This window comes from Penicillium verhagenii, assembly GCF_028828195.1.
Source record: "Penicillium verhagenii strain IBT 33310 chromosome Unknown utg000005l_segment0_segment0, whole genome shotgun sequence".
Lineage (NCBI taxonomy): Eukaryota > Fungi > Ascomycota > Eurotiomycetes > Eurotiales > Aspergillaceae > Penicillium > Penicillium verhagenii.
In genome coordinates this window covers 643,113-664,648 of record NW_026643169.1, presented here as the reverse complement: position 1 = coordinate 664,648, position 21,536 = coordinate 643,113, and the positions used below count along the sequence as shown (strand labels likewise).

Genomic DNA, 21,536 nt, shown 5'->3' with positions numbered 1-21,536 from the left:
TCGACCTTCTTGCTCAAATTGCCGACATAAAATGAGGCCTTGCAACTATCAGGCTGCAGATAAACGAAAGTAGGCTTTTCGATCTCTAACTTACTTTCATATCGTTAACACGTCGATAGGATATCTTGGAAATCCGTGGTAGATCTCCTTACTAGCCGAGTAGATGAGCTCGTTCGGTTCATAATTGATCAAGGCCTGGCACCACCGTCAATGATTGATGACAACGAGCAAGCATTGAAAAATGCATTGGACGCCCTCGGACTTGATCATATCCAGAAAGCATTGGAGGGAGCCGGAACAAAGCAGAAATCCGCTTCTCTAAGCACGAAAAATGATGAATCAGAGCCCCTAGTTCTGCATGAAGAGGTTGTCGACAATGACCTAGAGATTGGGGAGCTGGAATCAGACATAAATTTGCTCATGGACCCGTTCATGATACTGGAAAACCAAACCCAGTACAATGCCCACTGTGAAGTGGTACCTTCACTAAATCATCCATCTGATGATTTATTTGAGCCATTTCGTGATAGCGACGCGGTCGTATTAGGCGTGGGAAAAAACAAGAACCACGATTACCCACCGCAACCTCATTTGGATGCTGCTCCCGCCAGCCAAAACCACTTTAACAAGAAAGAGAGCCCAGCAACCGACATCTATGATAACGATGGCACAGAAGATATTGTTGACCGGCTATCAGACCGTATGGGCAGTCTTCAAATTGGCACAGATGGTCAGATTCGATACTACGGACCCACATCTCACTTTAATCTCCTACGAATGCCCACTCCGGACAATTTGACCATTCACCGTACCATTCGTAAGGACGGGCAAGATCATCTCCGCCGGATGGGACTTGACAAAGAAGTTCCGCAGAGTATGGAGGAGCACTTAATCAACCAGTACTTCACTTGGCACAGTCCATCGGTCGATGTGGTGAATCGAGAGATGTACGAAACGGCAAAGCAGCAGTGGCAGGATCATATGGAAGAAACAACATATTACTCCGAGGCTCTAACAAACGCCATGTAAGTACAATGGAATCTGTAGAGGTCTTTTTTGTTTGCTTGCTTGGTTCTGATCACCCACCCCCAGTTGTTGCCTTGGTGCTGCATTCGAGCCTAGATACCACCCGAATTTTGTTACCTATCCAAGATCTGTATCCGACTTCTTTGCAGACCGAGCCAAAACTCTTCTTGATATTGAGCTTGACTCTCCCACTGTTGCGACTGTGCAGGCGATGGTAGTCTTAAGTGGGCATGATATTGGCTGCAAGCGAGATGCTCGGGGATGGCTATACAGTGGTAGGTAAAATTGCCGAATGATGTCGCTCTTTGTTGCTAACTATGCTTTAAATCTAGGAATGGCAATGCGCCTGGCATTTGATCTAGGGTTACATATTGACATGTCGTCTTATGTCGCGAATGGATCTATCAGCGAAGCTGAGGCTGAGGTGCGACGCATGGTATTCTGGGGTGCCTATACGCTAGACCAGTGAGTACCCAACCACTACAGTACTTGTGAAAAAGAATGATTTGATTGACTAGACATCTTACTACAGTCACTGGGGGTACTTTCTTGGCCGACCATTCCGAATGAACCTTGAAGATGTCACGGTCCAGAAACCCGGTTTGGAATCGAAACCGAATCACGTCCAGCGATGGTATCCGTATGGACTACCACATCCCACTAAATTCCCTCCTGGTTTATCGATAGCCAACTTTTCTTCATCACTGAGCCTGTATCGAATTGCACTTTGTGAAATCATGACACCGCTGGGTCATGTTCTATACGGATCTTCGAAGATCTCAAAAGAGGCTCTTCAAAAGCTAAATGCAGAAACCACCGACAGGCTCCTGCACTGGAAAGCCAATTTACCAAAGATCCTACTCATAGACACCGACGAATACGCCTCACCTCCTCTACCGCATGTGCTGATGCTACAGTATGCTTTCTGCCCCTGTACTTACTCCCCAAAACAACCACAATCTAACCTATCATCCATCTAGTCTATACTACCACCAAGCAATCATCCACGCCCACCGCCCATGGATGTCAAAGAGCTCAATCCAGCCCTTGCCACAGCAAGGCGCCGGTCACGCCCACGCCAGGAAGATGTGCGTCGAGTCTGGCACCGCAATAGCCAAACTGCTCCACCTCTACGAGCAATTCTACACATTCCGCCGCATGAACATTCAAGTAGTAGCGATCACTTGCTCAGCAGCCCTGATGCTTATTTTCGCCAAAGCCCTCCACCGCACGACGCAAGACGACGAAGCGACCGTGGCAGATCTGAACGTCTGCTTCCGCGCCCTGGAGGATTCCAGTTCGGCGTGGGAAAGTGCGAAGCGCGCTCAAAGCTTTCTTCTTCATATGCAGGGACTGTGGGATATACAGATTCGACCTTATCGGGCTGGTAAACGCGTGGGACCTCAGGGAGATTTCTTGAGGCCGAAACGTTCGCGCACTTCGGCTATGCCGTTGCCGAGTTTGGGGTCTGGGTCTGGGCGTGATGGAGGTGTGGAGGGTGGAGATGGGGATGTAGAGCGGGTTGAGTCTGAGTCTGAGGAGCTTGAATGGTTGTGGGCTGCTACTATGGGGGCTGTACCTGCTTCGCAATCAATGAATATTGCGTGAAGTGGTTCTTGTATTCCAGCAGACAAAGAAAATCAGCATGTGGTTTGAAGGGTCGCGTTCTCGCATTCTCGTTTGCTCGTTTTCTTCGCATTCTCGCATTCTCGTATTCTCGGTTTTCGCCGGTTTCTCGGTTTCCCGTATACATAATACTACCAAGACCTTCAACTTTCAATGCAAAGCTCCAAATTTAAACTCAATGGCTGTGAAAATATAATATCTGCCTAGCAACGACTTATAAGCTGGCCGATTGGCTCCAAAATCTTGAATATAATTGTTCATTATCACTTTCGCTACTCTAAACACGTTCTCAACCGCCTAACATGTCTGCTACCACTAGTGATGGCGGAATCGATTTCGCTCTTTATCGGTACACGCCGTCTTTACCAGCAGCAGTTGTATTTGCTGTGATTTTTCTCCTTCTTTCTATTTTCCATCTGATTCGACTGTTCAAAAATCGCACCTACCTCTTCATCCCGTTTATCGTGGGGCTATTATGTGAGACCCCCATACTTTGACACACCTGCCTTATACAAAGTCTCTCTCTGACGGGTATGACTTCATAGTCGAATGCGCCGGTTATATTGCTCGCATATTTTCGCATTTTGATACTCTGGCACTTGGGCCATACATCGTTCAGACAATGCTCATCTTGGTCGCCCCTCCGCTGTTCGCCGCCTCTATATACATGACTCTCGGCCGGATTATCGTCCGGCTCGGCGCCGAAGACAAATCCATCGTCCCGATTCGCTTTCTCACGAAAATATTTGTCGTTGGAGATGTGATATCATTCTTTATGCAGTGTGGAGGTACGTGAACAGCAACGCCTTTTTATCCTTATTGATGCCACTGCGTCAAAATATTGATTGTCAACAGGGGGCGGTTATATGGCCGCTGGAACAATCTCCGCTATGAAAATCGGTGCTGATGTTGTGGTCGGAGGCCTGGTGGTCCAACTTCTATTCTTCGGATTCTTCGTGATTGTCTCCGCCGTTTTTCATTGGCGTGTCAAGAAGCAGAAACGCACGTACATGCAAGTCTCAAGCAGTCAGTCGCAAGGCCCCGAAACTCGTATGACATGGGAAGCTGTGATGTGGGCGCTCTACGGCGCATGTCTTCTCATTCTGGTGCGATCTGTTTTTCGAGTTGTCGAATTCATCGAGGGGAACGATGGATTCATCATGCGAAGGGAGTATCTCTTGTACATTTTTGATGCGTGCCTAATGTCGCTGACGGGGATATTGTTCCTCATCGTTTACCCTGGCTCTTTCCTCCCCAAGGGTGGTAAGAGGGATAGCGAGCTTCAACTCATGTCTTCATAGCGACTGCCACATACTGAGAACAAGCTCAAGGTTTGGGATTATCAGTTGTGTTACATTATAGAGCAATGATTCGTCAATATGTATAAACAATGAACATTGCGATTGCGTCCCCTTATTTAATTTGAATAAATTGATTTCCATCAAGATCATAGAATTCTTCAGTAAATGTGATGTCCCTTGAGCTGATTTAATTAATACTCAAGTTAATGTAATTCAAATTGATTTCAAATGTTAGCAAAGGATTTTTTGGATATGTGTTATGTTAGGGTGGTTTAATAGAGTTCGTGGCAGAATTTCCTTTGGAGCCGCACTCTCCATCTACATTACCTCACCTTGACTTGCTGGAACCCTCAATTCCATTGAAAAAAACTGATTAACGCATTATGCATTGATCAAATATCTTGTGCGCAACCAGAAATTGATCGTGCTTGAACGCTTTTCTCAAAAACACCAAGCCCCCTTGCCATCCATGTCGAATCTGCCGACGCGCCCGAAGCGTCGGATCAGACACACCAAATCACGGAATGGTTGTTTTCCCTGCAAGAACCGGCGAGTAAAGGTATTGGGTCCTTACCAGTGCTATAAACGGCAAGGACTGATTGCGATAGTGCGACGAAGAACGTCCCATCTGCGGTGCCTGCTTCGTTAGAAATGATGAATGCACTTTTCCACCCCAGCAGGAGACACGTGATCGGACACGAAGACAAACACATTCTCGTCGTCATCCAACAAGACATGATGGGGCTGAGACGGACAATCCACCTGAAGCCATCTTTTATCCGTTAGATTTCAACATCCCTGACCCCAGGCCAGCAAATCCCGAGCTCAGCTCCAGTGATTTGAATATGCAGGACTTGAACCTCCTTCAACATTATATCTTGCATACTTCGAAAAATATCAGTTTAAATCCTCGCAAAACTCTTATCTGGGAGCGAGTGATCCCGGAAATGGCCGCTAATGACACCTTCCTGATGCATTTGCTTCTAGCGCTAGCTGGTCTGGATATTCTGACGGCCAAGAAGCCAGGCCAGCACGTTCCTATGAGTTCCGACTCAATCACGCTTCGAGCCCTAGTTGAGCATCATCAAAAGGGTCTGCGAGGTCTTCAAGAGAAATTTCATTCTATCGAGACGAGCGGTGAAGCGCTGTTTGCCGGGTCGATGCTAATTGTTGGCTTTGCATTCGGCTCACTTCGAGATGGAAATTTGAACGTTTCTACACGGCTACTTCAAGAAAGTTCTACAGAATACAACTCACCGGGTCCATTGATCTGCCCTGGTAAGCCTGGCATAGAATGGCTGCGACTTGTGCGTGGTGTCACCTCCCTGGCGGCGCATTCCTGGAAGACTCTCAAATTAAGCCGATTGAGACCTTTGTTGATATTCAACAACGCCAACGAGGATTGGAAGCTACTTGACCCAGATCATGTACCCACAACTGTCCCACCGGGACTCATGCGCTCGGCTAGTTTATCGGAATTTTCCCGCGGTGCGCCTCAGGCCATTTCGGAATTGAGAGGATTTTTGAGTGCCCTCAAAGCAACGATGCTTGGAGTTGACAATGACCTTCATCCATCGCCAATATCTGGTACTAGCTCTGCATTCGATGAAACTTCCCAGTTGCGTGACCTCTTTGAGGCACAGAGCCAGGCGATTGATGTGATCGAGAAAATGTATTTGCGGATCAAATACGTGCTCCAGCTTCAACAGATTGAGGCATGTCCAACGTATCGCGAAGTTCAGGCTGAGATTGAAGACGCGGCTATTGCATCATGGCCAACCCTTGTGCCCGAAATATTTATTTCATCACTGGATTCGTCAGATGATAGACCAGACATACCCGTTGGCTTTTCATTCGTTGTTCTTACGCATTTGTACTTGCTTCTTACATTATTGGATGATTTGTGGTATCTTGGGGAAAACTTTGGCGCCGAGATCAAAAAGATTAATAGTTTAGTTACCGATATTGGGAATCCTGAGCTTTCTAAATTGATGGAGTGGCCGATGGATGTCGTGAGACTCCAGGCTGAATGAAGGCCATACATGAATGACAATTCGATGTTGAATTCTCTTCAACCCTTCAAACACGCTCAACTTGCTCCTCTGTAGGATCATTCTCTTTCTTAATGTCATGCAACTCGAATTCGAACTGGCTGGTATCTGTTTTCGCAAAGTCCCGAGCTGGAACCTGATGCTCAAAGAGGAGATCGATCTCTGCAAATGATCTTCCGGCAGTCTCTGTTTTTTCTTTATTAGATGGGGCCATTTGCAAATTCCGAAAGAATATGAAGTAACTTACCAGGGAGACGGAAATATGTCCAAGTAATCAAAATCAAACAAGATCCAGCCCAAAAGAAGCCTGACTTTGCACCCCAATTCCACGCCTCAGCACTGATCATCTTGGGGACCAGGATATTGGTGATGATAAAGAACTAGCTCGCAGATAAAAGTCAGTAACTTGAAAGAATTCATTGGTCAAGTGATGGGATCTTACCAAGTTGTAAGCGTTTCGCGCAAGTCCCATAGACATGATCTTCAGGCGAGTAGAAGGGATCTCTGAGACGATGGCGAAGCAAACTGGGCCAACTGTAATATCATATATGAAGGCCAGCACAAGGAGGAGGCATCCAATGGCCCAGCTAACACCAGTTCCTTGATTTACAGTTCCCAAGGCACCAATCACGACCAAACAAGCGAACATTCCTGCAAGTCCAGCGAGGTAGAGAGTGCGACGTCCGATCCAGTCCAAGAAGAACCAAGAACCTAGAAAATAACTGATTAGCTTGTAGCTTGAAACAATGTCATCTAAATATCCAAAATAGCAGTTTCACGTACCAACTGTACCAATCCAACCAAGACCGAAAATACCAATATTGAAAGAGAAGCTATCAGTTTGACTGATGCCTGCACGCTCCAAGAAGACTACAGCGTACGCCACGAGACCAAAACCAGAAATAGTCTGGATAATCCAGGCCATGATCACGATTTCAGTTCGACGAATGTTGACTCCCTTAAAGCAATCTACCAAACTTCCGGCATTATTTGACAGAATTATTTCCTGTTCATTAGTGGCCTGAATGATTGAGATTTCTCGATCAATGTCAATTGGAATGCCACAGTTGGGAGATGTCAATCGACGGATTGATCTCTTTGCATCTTCCACACGCCCACGGCGTACCAACCACCATGGTGATTCGGGTGCGAAAATCGTGAAAATAATGATAGGTAGAGGCCATGCCCATTGAAGGCCTAATGGCAGCCGGTAGGACCATTGGTCAGTTCGAGTGGAAAATGCCCGGATAACGCCAGCTGCGATTAACTGGCCCGTTACGAGACAGAGATTGATGCTGGTCGTCATGTAGCCGCGGAGAGAGATGGGGATGACTTCGGCGATATAGGTAAGTGGAAGAGTTTGAAATACGCCCCTGTTTAATTTAATAGAAGTTTGTTAGTCTGGTATGAATAAGAAAGAGCTTGTTGAAGTGGAGGTAAACAAACCAAGGAATTCCGATGAGAACCGCACCCGCTGCGATAGTTTCGATATTTTGCGCAAAGAATGTCACGCAAATAAAGGCACACATCAATACCAAAGATCCAATGAGGGTGTTTTTATAACCAAGTCGCTCGGCAAGCATGCTGTTAAGTGTGAGACCGATTATACAACCAGCCTGTCATCATATCAATATTGGTTCATAGCCAAATGATATGAAGGTAAAAAAAATAAACTGGACACTTACCAAGCCTCCACAACTTATACCGGATTGCCATGCCGCCGTGATCACTTTCGTGCCACCTATACCAGGGCTTCCATATCTATTGCTTCATTGTTAGATAGATAAAGCCAAAGTTGAAGAGCTTCAACGCACTTGTCTGCAAATTCACCCAGCCCAAAGAAGCTTCCAAGTAAAATAACATCGTAGCCCTCCATGATAGGGCCTAGGGATATAGCAAGAGACCAGAGAATGGCCTTCTTGTATAACTTGACAGCATCCTTCACAGGGATGTTGATCGAGTCATAAGTCCCGTCCGGAGACCCTGCCGGCGCACCCACCGGCGCACCGTCCATCCCAGAGGCATTGGTCATCTTGAAAGGCAAGAGACGGTGGAGGATTACCTCTTCTCGCGAATATAAGAAATGATAGACGAGAGATTTTAATTTGATGGAGATGGAAGAGCCCGAGGATGGAACCAGTCCATGTTGATATAGAAAATGACCGCCATAGTTCGAAATGGCCCGAGAACAATGAACACGAGCTTGGGCGCCATCCTCGCGTATTTTGCCCCATATTTACTTATACTTTCCCCGCATTTCTCTAGCTTCGTCCATGTGGCCGTGTTTCTCCACCATCTTTAGCTTCATCCGCATTGAATCTGTTCTGTATGTAGTGTGATCCGCGGACATATCAACAAAACATGTGCCGAGAGCGAGATGCGGGACCTGTCGGGAGCGGGGGTGGGGAATCGAGAGACGAATCAGATCTGCCAGAATCAAACATCAACTTCATTCTCTCCGATGCACGGATCACCTACCCCGTACTCGGTCTTCCGGTGTCCAGGAAGACTCGGAGCTTCCAAGTTCCGGCTAAACTTCGGGAATCGTGGATTTAAGATGTGAATTCTCCTGATGTCCATGCTTACTTCCGAACGAATCCGGACTTTCAAACCTAACCCATATAACAATTTGACAAGCCCCGGTTATTTATTAATTCAAATAACTCCTTTTTGGATTCCCAAATACCCACGACGCACATATCTTCAAGAGTCAAGAGTCAAGAGTCAATCTCCAAATCCATAATCTTCACTGCATTTGCGAGAATGAACTCTGCCACAGATGGAGAGGCTCAGGCCCTCTACCGTGATAGCTCCAAGTCAATCGATGACCGAGTCGCAGATCTGCTGAGCCGCATGACTCTAGCCGAAAAGGCCGGCCAACTATTCCACAACATGCTGTTGTCCGGCCCCGAGGGCACCCTTGCGCCAGCAACGCCTGCTTTCGGACTGGAAGGCACCGAGCAGCTTTTATCCGAAAAATTCATGAGCCATTTCAATCTCCTGGGCCAAATCCATAATCCAGCGAATACCGCCAAATGGCAAAATGCCCTCCAAGAACATGCCATCAAGCACACCCGCTTAGGAATCCCCATCACCATCTCCACAGATCCGCGCAACCATTTTACCCACAACATCGGCACTGCGTTCAACGCCGGCTCCATGAGCTTATGGCCCGAGACGCTCGGCTTTGCAGCCCTCCGTGACGTGGGTCTCGTTGAGCGATTTGCCGATATCGCCAGACAAGAATACGTTGCCATGGGCTTGCGCGTCTCGCTCCACCCGCAGGTCGATCTGGCAACGGAGTACCGCTGGGCGCGTATCGCTAACACCTTTGGTGAAGATGCGGATTTGTCAGGCGAAATGGTCCAGGCTTATATTCGCGGTTTCCAGGGGGGCAAGGATATTGGTTCGGGTAGTGTCTCTACTATGACGAAGCATTTCCCCGGCGGGGGGCCGCAGATGAATGGAGAGGATCCTCATTTTGCCTATGGGCGCGAACAAGTTTACCCCGGAGATAATATCGAGTATCACCTCAAGCCCTTCCGGAAGGCTATCGAGGCCGGCACACGCTTTATGATGCCTTATTACGGCATGCCGGTAGGCACTGAGTGGGAGGAAGTGGGGTTTGCGTTCAACAAAGCTGTTATATCGGGTCTCTTGCGGGAGAAGCTTGGCTTTGACGGTATCATCTGTACGGACTGGGGTCTTATCACAGACGCTAAGATTCTTGGTCAGGATATGCCGGCCCGAGCTTGGGGCTGTGAGGGGTTGACTGAGCTTGAGCGGGCGAAGAAGATTCTCGATGCGGGCTGCGATCAATTTGGTGGAGAGTCGCGCACCGATTTAATAATTCAACTGGTCGAGGAAAATCTGATTTCCGAATCTCGCATTGATCAGTCGGTCGCTCGCATTTTGCGCGAGAAATTCCTACTCGGTCTTTTCGAGAATCCGTTCGTTGATGTTGAGCGGGCTGGGGAAATTGTTGGACAGCCTGGATGGAAGAAAGAAGGAGAGTCGGCCCAAAGACGTGCCTTTACACTCCTTCAAAATTCAGGAGGCATTCTTCCCCTGAGGAAGGAATACAAGAAGGTTTATGTGGAAGGTATCAGCGAGGAAGCTTTCAAGGAGCGGGGGCTTGAATCGGTTCCCCTGGAGGAAGCCGAGGTTGCTTTCTTGCGTCTACAGTGCCCTTACGAGCCTCGTCCTGGTGGATTCGAGGCGCATTTCCATGCCGGATCATTGGCTTTCTCTGAGGAAGAACAAGCTCGACTGGCGAAGATATTTTCCCAGGTCCCTGTATCTATTGTTGATGTCTATCTCGATCGCCCAGCGGTAATTCCCGAGATCGCAGACCAAGCAACTGCCTTGCTGGTAAGCTATGGTAGCAGTGAGAGTGCTTTCCTCGATGTCATCTTTGGAGACGCTCATCCGGAAGGCAAGCTTCCGTTTGATCTTCCTAGCAGCATGGAGGCAGTTGAGAAAAGCAAGGAAGACCTTCCTTTTGACACAGAACGCCCTCTTTTCAAGTTTGGTCATGGCTTGAGATATTAAGATAGAGACTCGCTTTGATTTTTTTTTGGTGTCAACCAGCATTAGCGGCGACCGATTCAGATAAGAAGGGATATTTTAATAGACCATGCGATCCAATATATAAGCCTGGGAATAAAAAACATGAATCACCAGTACATACGAAAAAGCAGCTTCCGTCCCCAATAAAATGGATGCCTAGCCTCCCTTTGGCAGAAAAAGAGGTCATGTGAGTTTTTAGTAAGAAGAAGGGACTTGAGGATGGACTTGAGGATGGACTTGAGATGGGACTTGAGATGGGACTTGATATGGGACTTGAGATGGGACTTGAGATGGCACTTGAGATGGGATTATAGCTGAACGAAGTGAAGCTATCTATGGGATTCGTGAACGTGATTTAGCAGCTAGGTGTGTGTACTTACTATTCAGCGAGTCAGCGACCGACGGCGGAAAAAAGGTCTGGACATGTGGACCTCAAGAGACAAGAGTTTACACTTGAGAGCCAGAGGAACATGTGGATAGCGTAGAATACAAGGCGAAGACGGATGCTTGGAATGGTGATGCATGTGGGAAGTCAGTTCGACTAGAGTTGACGGGCGCACCGTCCATCCCAGAGGCATTGGTCATCTTGAAAGGCAGCGGTCGGTCTTGGCCAAAATAAGGCCCTCGCCTGGCCCAGCAAGAAGAGCAAAAAGGAAGCAATTGAAAAAGGGGCTTCACTTCAACAGCTTCAACAGTCGGGCGGGCTATTCTCATTGGCAAATATATCCGCGGACTTTTGGGGGGATGCAGGCCTTGCCTTTCCCCGAACTGCCAAACTTTCATGCCGGCTTGGGTGCCTATCCAGGGACTGTTTCTTTATCCCAAACGGTATGAGGTTTTCGACTGACTTGACTATCTTGGATGGTGATGGTGTTTTTTCTTATTGAAAGAAAAAGTTTTCATCGTACTTCAACTCCTTCATTGGGGAAGGGGGATTAGATGGTACGGTCACAGAATCTCTATCATCCTCCTCCTCGCTGTCCTCATCATCATCAGCCTCTTGCATTGCAGCAATGCGAGAAAGATGCCATTGGAATTCTAACAACTCCATTGAGGGTATGGGTCGAAGCTGGGGGTCGTCCGTCGTGATGGTGAAAATGTGACCAGATTTGATCATAGTCATAGTTTCAACATCCCACAAATGGTGGTTTTTACTGGGACTTCCATCAGTATCCCTTCAAATGTTAGGAATTCAGGATATGGGTGGCTTGATGTTTGTAGAAGACGTCTTGAAATAACTGCAGATGGCGCCAATGGCAGCCAATGAAACCCGATCTTGAGTTCTGTGCGCTCTTTGTTTACCTCAATGGGTCTCAATGCGAAAACACAGTTATCCCAATATGTATAGGCAAGCGAGTTCATTGTAAGCAGGTTGTATACATTCTCTGTGCTGAAAATGTTTTTGCTAGCCATTATCTTTCGCTCCCACTCCTTCACCTTTTGGGGACCCCAAAATAGTTCTAGCAGACGCCAAGCATCCTCCCGGCTAGTCTTATTACTGCCGTTTATTTTGAATGGCATAATGTGGGCCACATCGATACCAGGCGCATCGTGTTTGGTTAATACACATTTTCCATGATCGCGTCTGAGTGCCATAGCTCTGGCTGTCTCAAGTCGTCTTGTTGGGCTGGTACTGGTGTTCTCGGATGAGGGTATTGGGATCAATGAACCGGGTTTCTTTTGGGGAGAGCTTGGGCGAGCTCTTTTCAGGGTATGGGATGTTGATGAGGTACTGGTTGGTATGGTTGAAGGCGGAGTCTTGGTCATATGAACTTCATCAATAGATGAAGTATATATAATAAATACAATATGGGCAAGAAACAGTACGGTGAAGTTAGAAATTGAAATTGGGTTATGGCAGTAAGGTGGCGGTTATCGGCCCCTGTACTTCAGTTCCAAGGTTTCTGCCATAACACAGCACAGAGACCGAGCACGACTGCGACCCCGGTCAACAAAATAGGCATTTTTCCACTCGAATTATCGCCTTTAGCCACATCTGTGTCTCGTGCAGGCAACGGCAGATAGTGCAGCCACGGACCACCTTGTGAGAAGCTGGCATAGAGCATGGCTTTCAGTTTATCACTGACCCATGGGACAATGTTTTGGGCTGCGAATTTCAAAATCCAGCTATCTTCCGCTTCGTATCGTGTGATCTGACCGGAAATATCGACGACGGTCTTTGCTCGAGGCATTTGACCAGCAATATATTGGTTGAAGACCTCGGTCAACTGTTCCGCTGATGGGATGGGGCTCTCTTTCAATAGAGGTACGAGGCCATTCGTGAGACGAGCAATACCTTCGTATGCCAGGTTGCCACCTAGCCCGGGGTTGATTGTGGCCTGTTGAGAGTAGTGGTGTTAGTTATGCGCGGTCGTTGGACCTCAAGGTCAACTATGACTGGAATCCGAACCTTGTGAACCGAGTCTCCCATCAAAACCACACGGTTGTGGCTCCACTGTTTAATCACGCCTTCTTCCAACGGGACCATTGTTGATTTTACGCGGGCATCCCAGAGGTCTTTCACGGTGTATGTCGGACCGAGTGTAGAGCTGCCATACTTTTGGATATATGCCTCTGCATCCGCATCTGTGAACCGTGTACAGTTGGGGGTCTTCGTGGCTTTCGAGTTCTTGACGAATAGGAACCAAAAAACGAGCCCGGGCACGCCAGCTGCTGCAATCGCAGAGTATTCCTTGTAGTACACATTGTGAACCATTCCATCAGGCAAGAACTGGTTCTCAGGATCGTTCCTGGAAACAGCAAAGATGCAGTTATACTCGCTGGTGAAGGCTGTATTCCACAGATGCTTCTGTTAGACACATATTCATGGTATGTTGGAAGCGAAAACGGGAAACGAGGGAGACAGACCCTCGTTGATTTCTCGGGCTAGAGATTGATCCTTCACGCTGATTTTCTCGGCCATCAACTTCCTGACTTTGCTGTGGATGCCGTCCGCGCCGATGAGGATGTGCCCAGAGTGCTGCTCGCCATCCTCCGTTGTCACAATGACCCCGTCGGCGGTTTCTTCGTATCCAATGACGGCAGTCTGAGCATGCAGCTTCGATTTATCTTTAACGTGGCTATGGAGGATTTCTAAGGCTTTGCATCGTTCCATGAAAATGATGGGACGCTGCAGACTAAACGGTACCGGACAAATGATCAGATTAGCGAATTCCCGCCATTCAGGATACTTTTCATCCACCTTCAAGAGGGTTGAAAAATATCAGTTATTTTTGACAACCACCTACATTTCATTGATCTCAACTAGAACTTGAGACTTCTCGAAGCACCGACCATTGTTGTCGTAATGTTCTCGGTTCTGCAAGGGTACGACTTGTTTTTCAATATCTCCCCACACTCCTAACTGCTCTAGAATCCGAATAGAATGCGGATGAAGTCCGATCGAGGCTCCCAATTGCGGTGCAAAGTTTCCCTTTTCAAAAAGCTCGTAATCGATCCCAGCGCGCTCGAACGCTAGAGCCAAGCCGAGACCCACGAGACTCCCGCCGGCAATGAGCACCTTGAATTGACTCGGATCCTGGTTTGACGCCATGACTCCAATGGAAGCGGACGAGTTTCTAGAAAGATTTTTGAAACGATACCCCCGTACCCTGTACGCCGTGCAGGTTGGTGAAACGATTTATTTGTTTATGCTAGAATTTCATCATGCTATGTATGTCACGAGCCCCTATTAATACAGACACATGCTGCCCGGGTATCTTGTGTTTTTTTTTATGAAAATTTTATGAAAGTTTTTGAATTTTCCCCCCTTCTCCATACTACTTTCACTAATGCGGTATAGCTTGAGCTGTCTAGGATAAAAAAGAAATCGAGAAGACGCGGCATCTGCGATAGGCGGTGTGAACTACTCAGTCTCTGATTTAAGAATCATCTCAGCTTTTCTTTTATACAACGTCAATTGATGGTCAAGATCCGAGCTTTCTATTTGACTGGGTAAATACTACGGTCAACGGAGCACGCCCACATTCTTGATACTCCATGAAAATGCCTTCAAATGTTTGGCTGTGGATTTCTCTGGGATGAAACGGATTCTACACGGGGTCCACTTATTTTGACACTCCACATTGAAGACGAAAGGAGGAATAGGAGGCTAGAGACCCGCTATATGTCGGACACGGGCCGGTTCAGCCCGACCTTTGAATGTCAAAACCGTTGCCGGAGATTGTCCTTGTGCTATTCGAAGGTTTGGATCTATGCTCAACTTAGCTATTCCAGGAGTAAAAGTTCATTTTATGTTTCATGGTGTCCAAGATTATACCACAGTATACGAGTTCAACCCGTCAGGTCCACCTCAATGTCAATACAAGATTCAATGTTAGCATGAAATGTACTCCGTAGTCCGTACGGAGAACTGTAGCTCTTAATTTTGTTTCAAATATTGGGAAGTCACAACACATGGTTTCCGGGAGGTAATTGTGGACTTTGGGGAATGCGAAGTACTTATGCATAATATGCTGTGGAGTCCGGCATTCACACTTTATGTAACTCTATACACTAATGCAAGATTACTAGTCAACTTTCAAGGGGCAAATTTGATGGGGTTGATAGCCCACGGCTTTTACCGAACCTGGTTAACTTGCTATACTGAACATGGAATAGTCAACTTGGTCTATTTCAGAAACAATGGCCAGACTACGATAGATCTAACAATGACCCCACATGCGTAAATCAGGATTCGTCAAAAGAAGCTGAAATGACTGGTAGCTTTTTTAGCATTTTGGTTGAAGGATCGACCCGAGAAAACTTTTTTTGGGCAGATGTAGTCCGTGGAAAAGAGAAGAGTGGGAGTTTTAGGGGGGGTTGAGCTATTTGCAATCGTTCAATTCTTATTCTCCCTTTCCTGATTTCATCTCGCGCGTCCCTCCACCCCCACACTGTGCGGCCCCGAATTGCTTGAATCAACCAGCATGCAGTGAGAATTTGGCCTCTGCAGCTGTGATGACGAGTCTCACGCCAGCCGAGCAGTACGTACAGTCGCTCACGTATGGACTGATTATTGGTACCGGAATTCTCTCCATCCTTGTTTGCAGCCTGAGAGTAAGTTCTACCCAGATCCCCAGGAGCTCGAGAAGACCTTGCCGTCTGTGAGCAACTGGCTAATTCCCCCAACAGCTGTACGCAAGAGCCTTCGTTATCAAGATTTGGGGTTTGGATGACACGGCCGTTTGCATCGCATTGGTATGTTTAAATCATTCAACTTTTCCTCTTCATTGAACACCAAGGACCTGCAATTAACAATTGGAGGTTTCAGGTCATCACACAAATATTTAATGGATTGGGAGTTGCGGTCGTTTATTATGGCGAGGGGCAGCACTATGAAAATGTCTCTGTGGAGAATCGAGCAACTTGGCTGAAGGTATGATGAAATGTCTACTCTTTCATACAAATTTCTAACATCAACCTTGTAGCTCTATTATGCGGCAATGTGTGTATATCTCTATGCCTCATTATCAGTGAAAATCAGCTTGTTACTATTTCTTCAGCGCATCTTCGTTAAAGGTCAGTTGTTTCTCGAAAAATGGAATACTACAATGAACTGCGGAAACTGACTGAAATCTTTCCTATGTCCAGTCTGGATGTATTGGCTCACTATAGGATTGATGATCTTCCAAGTTTGCTTCTCTGTCTCTGGCTCGTTCGTTCTAGCTTTCCAATGCAACCCAGCAAGGTACAAAGCTCTTGTCCCGGATCAATCCAGTCTATTTATACTGACTGACTTCAAATAGGGGTGCTTTTGACACATCCGTCACGGATGCTAAATGTTATTCTCAGTTCAAATTATACCAAATCACTTTATACCAAGCGGTGCTTATCTTCGTCGCGGATGTCGTCATCCTGATTGCCCCAATGGCGATTCTGAGCAGGTTGAACATGCCAACGAGGAAAATCGTCGCTTTGATGGCAATCTTCGGAACAGGTGACCAACCCCAGTCCCCATTGAAAAAGTCTCATTCCTACTAACTAATTTCTTGTAGGTATCATAGCCTGTATCGCGCCAATTGTGCGCTTCAGTACACTAGACTATCTACGTTACGGCACGACAGATCTCACTTGTAAGACTACCTATGCTATAAATCAAAGCACGACTCTTTCCTTTCAAGGCGGGTTCATACTAACTCTCTCCCATAGACAAATCGGCACCATCCCTATACTGGATGGCTATTGAATTCAACATGGGTCTTGTCGCCGGCTCTCTTTCCTCTCTGCGCCCCTTGCCGTTCTTTCGCCGCTTTGGCTCGAGTGCAAACTCTCGCAACAAAACCTCGTCGGCTGGCATATCCCACGAACTCTACGATAGGAAGAGTAGTAACCTCAGGGGCAGTGCGAAGAAGGACAGCTTCGGCATGACCACGACAATCTTGGCGGACACTGTGAACGAGAGCCAAGAACGAATTGTCAACATGTCGAGGGGGGATTCCTCCTCCTCGCACCAGCATGTTTAGTCTCGGACTCTTTGAAATTATACGATATAGGGAACGGAGTTCCTTTAATAGGAGGAGATACTCGTACAGCAAAGAAGAACGGGCAATGACTTGTATGACTCAACTGTAGAAAGAGGATGTCAGCTACCCCGCGGCTGGACCTACCGAACACTCGGATGCCTATGCCGACACTACAACCTTTAAATTAAGCAACCTTCGATATCGCCCATTCCTGCAATTCCATTCTTACTCAAATTTGCTTTACACATTCACGTAAATACTGAAAATACCCATATGCACAAAATTACCTTCAAGATGGCAACAGACTCAGAAAAGACAGTCGCGTTCATTGGATGCGGTAGGTGATCGCTGATCCCCTCGGGCCTCATTCCTTTCCCCTCCACGATAGAATTCATAGACTGACGAACACTAGGAAATATGGGAGGCGCAATTCTCAAAGGAGTCCTCGATGCCGCATTCAAATCGTCCCCTGAGTCCACGACGCAATCACGACCAATTTCCAAGTTTATCGCCTGCACCAAAACTGCGGGGTCGGCTGAGCGTCTTCAGGCCGATCTGCCAGAGGAACATCAATCTCGAGTTAAGGTTGTTTCCGGAGCAATTGTCGAGAGTATGAACGAAGCCGATGTCATTGTTCTCGGATTCAAACCATTTATGGCCAACGATGTTCTCAGTATGAAGGGCGTGAAGAGAGCGCTTTCTAACAAGCTGGTCATCAGCCTACTAGCCGGCCAGACGCCCAAAAACCTTGTCGAAATTATTCAGGGCTCAGAAGAAAGTTCAACTGCGCCTCCGGTGGTGGTCCAAGTGATCCCGAATATGGGTGCAGAGTTCCGCCAGTCAATGACCATCATCCGGACCCCCGAAACTCCTCTACCTGTTGAGATGAAGGATATTTTGGAATGGATCTTTAACCAAGTTGGCTGGATCAAATATCTTCCAGATAATCAGATGGACGTCGGCTCTGTCCTTGTCGGTGCAGCTTTGGCTACGCTGACAGTGCCAATTGAGGGAATCTTGGATGGATGCGTGGCTGAGGGTATTAAGCGTCCCGATGCAATGGAGATGGTCTTGCGCGGTATCCGAGGGTTGTCTGCTGCCCTAGAGGCGGGGATACACCCTGCTGTTCTGCGTGAAAGCATTTCTTCACCACGTGGATGTACGATCCAGGCACTTTTGGCCCTTGAGAGAGCGGGGAGCAGGGCAGACTATGCAGATGCGATTATTAAGGGAACTCAGCATTTGAAGAAATAAGTTGGAAGGAGAAGAAAATCAGGTGAATAGTTAAAAGTCGACAAATTTAGAGACTTGAATAGATCAAAGAGATACAGCCAGTGTATATAAATGACAAATGCCCCCAGGGCCAATGAAATAAAATAAAGATGCAGTTCTCCACGCAACTAGCGGAAACCGTTGATTTGATAATCTAACTGAAAAGGCTAAGCCCAAATGTCACGTTCATCTTGGACCAAGTCATCTTCATTCAAGGCACGAAGGCTGGTGCCTTTCTCTTCACGCTTCCTTTGGCGCCTAGTCACTGTTCGTCCTGGAGTAAAAGGGGTCACAGGGGTAAAAGGCATGTAAGGACTATAAGGCGTAGGCATGCCAGTGATAGGTCCGTTCTTCTTGGCGGGCCGCTCCAGGAAAGTTGTCTTCGTCGCCGGTGCACTCTGCTGGGGATAGGCCTGGCGGAATGGCAACGATGAAGATGGAGAAGGGTCTTGTGTAGGGGTAGTCAGACTAAGCGGAGCAGGAACACGTCCGCGAGTCGGAGGAGCCATGACTGGTCTGATTGCCGGTCCTGCCCGGGGTGCACTCGGAGGGGGGCCAGGAGTGTAAAATCTCGGGGACATGGGCGGATGTTCCTGGTTGAAGGACTGGCTTGCCTGGACATTTGGCGAGGCCAAAGGAGATGAGATGCCCAGCTTTCGAATAGGGAACTTTGGAGACTTGAGCTTTCCTGCGTCAAGATTGGAAGGGGTTGCTGATTTCGAGCTGAATAACTTGGACAGTCGGTTGGAATGTCTTGGGGATTCCGGGGGCACCGTTGGTGCCGATACCGAGACTTGCGAGGCTGCACGGTCGGTGAAGGGATTGGTGTATTGGCTGTCCGGTGAATGGGTCAGCGAGTCCGAGTCCCTCGTGGGCGCAACATTGACGCCAGCAGCCTTCTGGGCATCATGCTCCATGACCGCTGCATATAATCTTTCCATCTCATCCTCGGCCCTCTGCCGATCGGAAGCAACAACGGATTCATCCACGGTAACCATACTGCCGTTGATAGAGGTCTGTGAAGGTCGACCTCCTCTGGGAATGCTGCCCCAAGAGGCAAAGGCACTTGACCGGGTAGTGGGGCTAGGGAGGTTGTGTGTAACGGGAGTAATGGGGCTTGGATCGATGCTGTCTGGAGGTCTCAGAGGCTTCAGCATTTCCATATGAAGCGAGTATTGAGATGACTGAACTGTCCGACGCAGTCGTCGCCCAACGAACAAGACCAGTGCTAGCAGGAAGGCAACAAAGATCACGTAGGATGCAACGATGCTCCCCACCTGGATGACAAGTAGAGGCTTATCCAGAGCAGGACGTGATTCCGCACTTCTTGACCCCAGGCGATATTTTCCTACCGCAGCAGACACTGGACTCATATGCAGGATGAAGAGGGAAAACACAGAGGAAAACGAGGCAACCGGAGGAGTCATCGCCAGTTCCTGTGACAGGGTAGTGCAGCGGGGAAGAGTGAAATGAGCTCAATTTTTAAGTGCAAGCACAGTCACTTTTGTCTGATCGGCATGCCGCCGCGTGGGAATAGCGAATCTGGAGTGAGAGAGGATCACATAGTGTTCCAGGAAGTGATGACACGGCAGGGGAGGGGGGGTATTTCGTATTAAAACGTGAGCCATCAAGTGTGATGGGATGAAGAGCAGTTTTGGGGCTGCAGGTGAAAATGCGATGGGATACAGTCTCGTCTGGCCCTGTCGTTGGTCGTCAATACGCGCCGTCATGCACGATAATCACTCGGCGGGGAGCCAATCAACGGTCGTAGATGGATGTGATGAAGAACTTCTGCACTTACCCAACGTGGACGAATGTGGATCCTCAGGTGTCCACTGCCACCAATCAGCAGATGCATGTATACTACATCCCTGTAGTAGCTTACAAGCACTGCTTCTAATATTTATACCAGTGCTAACTACTATCTTAAAGTATCTTGAGATGTTGGGAATGTTTGGAATGACAGCCTCATGTAGTAGAAGCTAACACTGTAGCATCGCTCCTTCCTATACCAGTAGATGCCAATGTAGCTCCGTTCCTTCCTGTTACGCAAAAGTGGTGATGTCCAACTCAATATTGGAGAAAACAGTGCATCTATTCTCGCTCTCTCTTCTACTCCACATCCATTCACGTCTATCTACATCTATCCACATTTTATCTTCATTCTTGTCCCTGACTTTATCCTCATGGGAAATAACGTCTCATCAGTCACAGGGGTCAAATCACCCAATTTCTACGAACAAGGCAACGGAATCAACGAGATCTGGGTCAAAGACCTCGAAGTGGTGTCCAGGTTGCCCTTCGGAGATTCAGATCTGGGTCAGGCCGGCTGGCCTGTTGGAGGTTGGCCCAAAATCCCCTGGCATCAATTCATCATTCCGTTGAAGCGTGATCTTGCGGGAAACATCCAAAACAACTTTAACGAAACGATGGAATACGCAGAGATGGACTACTGCATACCACAGGACAACGCCTGTCACTGCCTGCCGAAATTTACTGAGGTCGGATATATGGGAATGTACCACAACTGGGATATCAAACACGCTGCGTGGTTCTCAACAATTTTGATGCTCGCGGGGCATGTGACTTTGTATTTGCTTCAAAATTCGATGCAGTGGAATGTTGTTTGCTTGAAACTTCATGCGCTTTACCCAAGTCCTGCTGAATATAGCACATACTTGGACTGCCTTCGTACAGGTCGACTCGATCCCCCTACAGGTCGACTCGATCCCCCCAATCGCATTCCAAGGTGGCGTCACCTGAAATCGTGGCTTTGGCGGTTTTGCTTGCGCAAGTTCCTCATGCTTGTCTTTGGCACAATCTGCGTGGTATTCGCCATCCCAGGTTTAGCATTTGCCTTTAAAGCGTATACAGGCCCTCAGGTGCTCGTGATCATCCTCGTATATGTTGCATGTATGTTGGGGCAACTGGCTGTGATGGTATTCGGCAGACTGATGGCAGAATTCTACTGGCATTTTCGCTTTGAAAAGTGGACTGACAGTGTTGACCCGGAGGTCGAAGGCGCAGTAGCCGTGGAAAGCTCCCAACATCCTACCGTGACTCCTTTGGTGGTCCTTGTCGACAACAATACCCTGCCCACCAACACCAACACTCAAGAGGCGAAAGCGGAGCTATGAGATCCTCCGTACATCAGCATGCCTTGCTCATCCGAGGGAGGCTATGATTTTTTGAAGTCGTCCATCGATACAGGAATTCGATTCGATTGC

At 47.7% G+C, this 21,536-nt stretch overlaps 10 protein-coding genes across 10 annotated transcripts; 7 read left to right on the top strand and 3 right to left on the bottom strand.

Annotated features, from left to right (window-relative positions):
• Nucleotides 1-31: 31 nt before the first annotated feature.
• On the top strand, nt 32-2,634 carry N7466_003823 (fungal specific transcription factor domain-containing protein; the record flags this gene model as incomplete). The annotated part of the gene is made up of 6 exons (XM_057163220.1): nt 32-69; nt 120-1,025; nt 1,093-1,301; nt 1,359-1,491; nt 1,559-1,942; nt 2,007-2,634. 6 exons carry the CDS (start codon nt 32-34, stop codon nt 2,632-2,634), a joined length of 2,298 nt encoding a protein of 765 aa, XP_057021901.1.
• Nucleotides 2,635-2,954: 320 nt separating this feature from the next.
• On the top strand, nt 2,955-3,953 carry N7466_003822 (RTA1 domain-containing protein; the record flags this gene model as incomplete). The annotated part of the gene is made up of 3 exons (XM_057163219.1): nt 2,955-3,129; nt 3,198-3,440; nt 3,508-3,953. The coding sequence occupies 3 exons, from the start codon at nt 2,955-2,957 to the stop codon at nt 3,951-3,953; spliced, it is 864 nt and encodes a 287-aa protein (XP_057021900.1).
• Nucleotides 3,954-4,422: 469 nt separating this feature from the next.
• N7466_003821 (Zn(II)2Cys6 transcription factor domain-containing protein) lies at nt 4,423-5,986 on the top strand (the record flags this gene model as incomplete). The annotated part of the gene is made up of 2 exons (XM_057163218.1): nt 4,423-4,512; nt 4,562-5,986. The coding sequence occupies 2 exons, from the start codon at nt 4,423-4,425 to the stop codon at nt 5,984-5,986; spliced, it is 1,515 nt and encodes a 504-aa protein (XP_057021899.1).
• Nucleotides 5,987-6,032: 46 nt separating this feature from the next.
• N7466_003820 (uncharacterized protein) lies at nt 6,033-8,036 on the bottom strand (the record flags this gene model as incomplete). Its single annotated transcript, XM_057163217.1, has 7 exons — nt 6,033-6,190; nt 6,252-6,384; nt 6,447-6,715; nt 6,788-7,377; nt 7,451-7,620; nt 7,690-7,765; nt 7,819-8,036. 7 exons carry the CDS (start codon nt 8,034-8,036, stop codon nt 6,033-6,035), a joined length of 1,614 nt encoding a protein of 537 aa, XP_057021898.1.
• Nucleotides 8,037-8,767: 731 nt separating this feature from the next.
• N7466_003819 (glycoside hydrolase family 3 protein) lies at nt 8,768-10,555 on the top strand (the record flags this gene model as incomplete). Its single annotated transcript, XM_057163216.1, has 1 exon — nt 8,768-10,555. The coding sequence occupies one exon, from the start codon at nt 8,768-8,770 to the stop codon at nt 10,553-10,555; it is 1,788 nt and encodes a 595-aa protein (XP_057021897.1).
• A 1,627-nt stretch (nt 10,556-12,182) lies between these two features.
• N7466_003818 (FAD-dependent oxidoreductase) lies at nt 12,183-14,126 on the bottom strand (the record flags this gene model as incomplete). The annotated part of the gene is made up of 5 exons (XM_057163215.1): nt 12,183-12,305; nt 12,661-12,912; nt 12,984-13,363; nt 13,442-13,710; nt 13,822-14,126. 5 exons carry the CDS (start codon nt 14,124-14,126, stop codon nt 12,183-12,185), a joined length of 1,329 nt encoding a protein of 442 aa, XP_057021896.1.
• A 1,406-nt stretch (nt 14,127-15,532) lies between these two features.
• On the top strand, nt 15,533-17,037 carry N7466_003817 (uncharacterized protein; the record flags this gene model as incomplete). Its single annotated transcript, XM_057163214.1, has 7 exons — nt 15,533-15,631; nt 15,707-15,772; nt 15,846-15,950; nt 16,003-16,019; nt 16,321-16,511; nt 16,570-16,647; nt 16,724-17,037. The coding sequence occupies 7 exons, from the start codon at nt 15,533-15,535 to the stop codon at nt 17,035-17,037; spliced, it is 870 nt and encodes a 289-aa protein (XP_057021895.1).
• A 294-nt stretch (nt 17,038-17,331) lies between these two features.
• On the top strand, nt 17,332-18,291 carry N7466_003816 (pyrroline-5-carboxylate reductase; the record flags this gene model as incomplete). Its single annotated transcript, XM_057163213.1, has 2 exons — nt 17,332-17,374; nt 17,450-18,291. The coding sequence occupies 2 exons, from the start codon at nt 17,332-17,334 to the stop codon at nt 18,289-18,291; spliced, it is 885 nt and encodes a 294-aa protein (XP_057021894.1).
• Nucleotides 18,292-18,476: 185 nt separating this feature from the next.
• On the bottom strand, nt 18,477-19,736 carry N7466_003815 (uncharacterized protein; the record flags this gene model as incomplete). Its single annotated transcript, XM_057163212.1, has 1 exon — nt 18,477-19,736. One exon carries the CDS (start codon nt 19,734-19,736, stop codon nt 18,477-18,479), a length of 1,260 nt encoding a protein of 419 aa, XP_057021893.1.
• Nucleotides 19,737-20,495: 759 nt separating this feature from the next.
• On the top strand, nt 20,496-21,446 carry N7466_003814 (uncharacterized protein; the record flags this gene model as incomplete). Its single annotated transcript, XM_057163211.1, has 1 exon — nt 20,496-21,446. The coding sequence occupies one exon, from the start codon at nt 20,496-20,498 to the stop codon at nt 21,444-21,446; it is 951 nt and encodes a 316-aa protein (XP_057021892.1).
• Nucleotides 21,447-21,536: the final 90 nt, after the last annotated feature.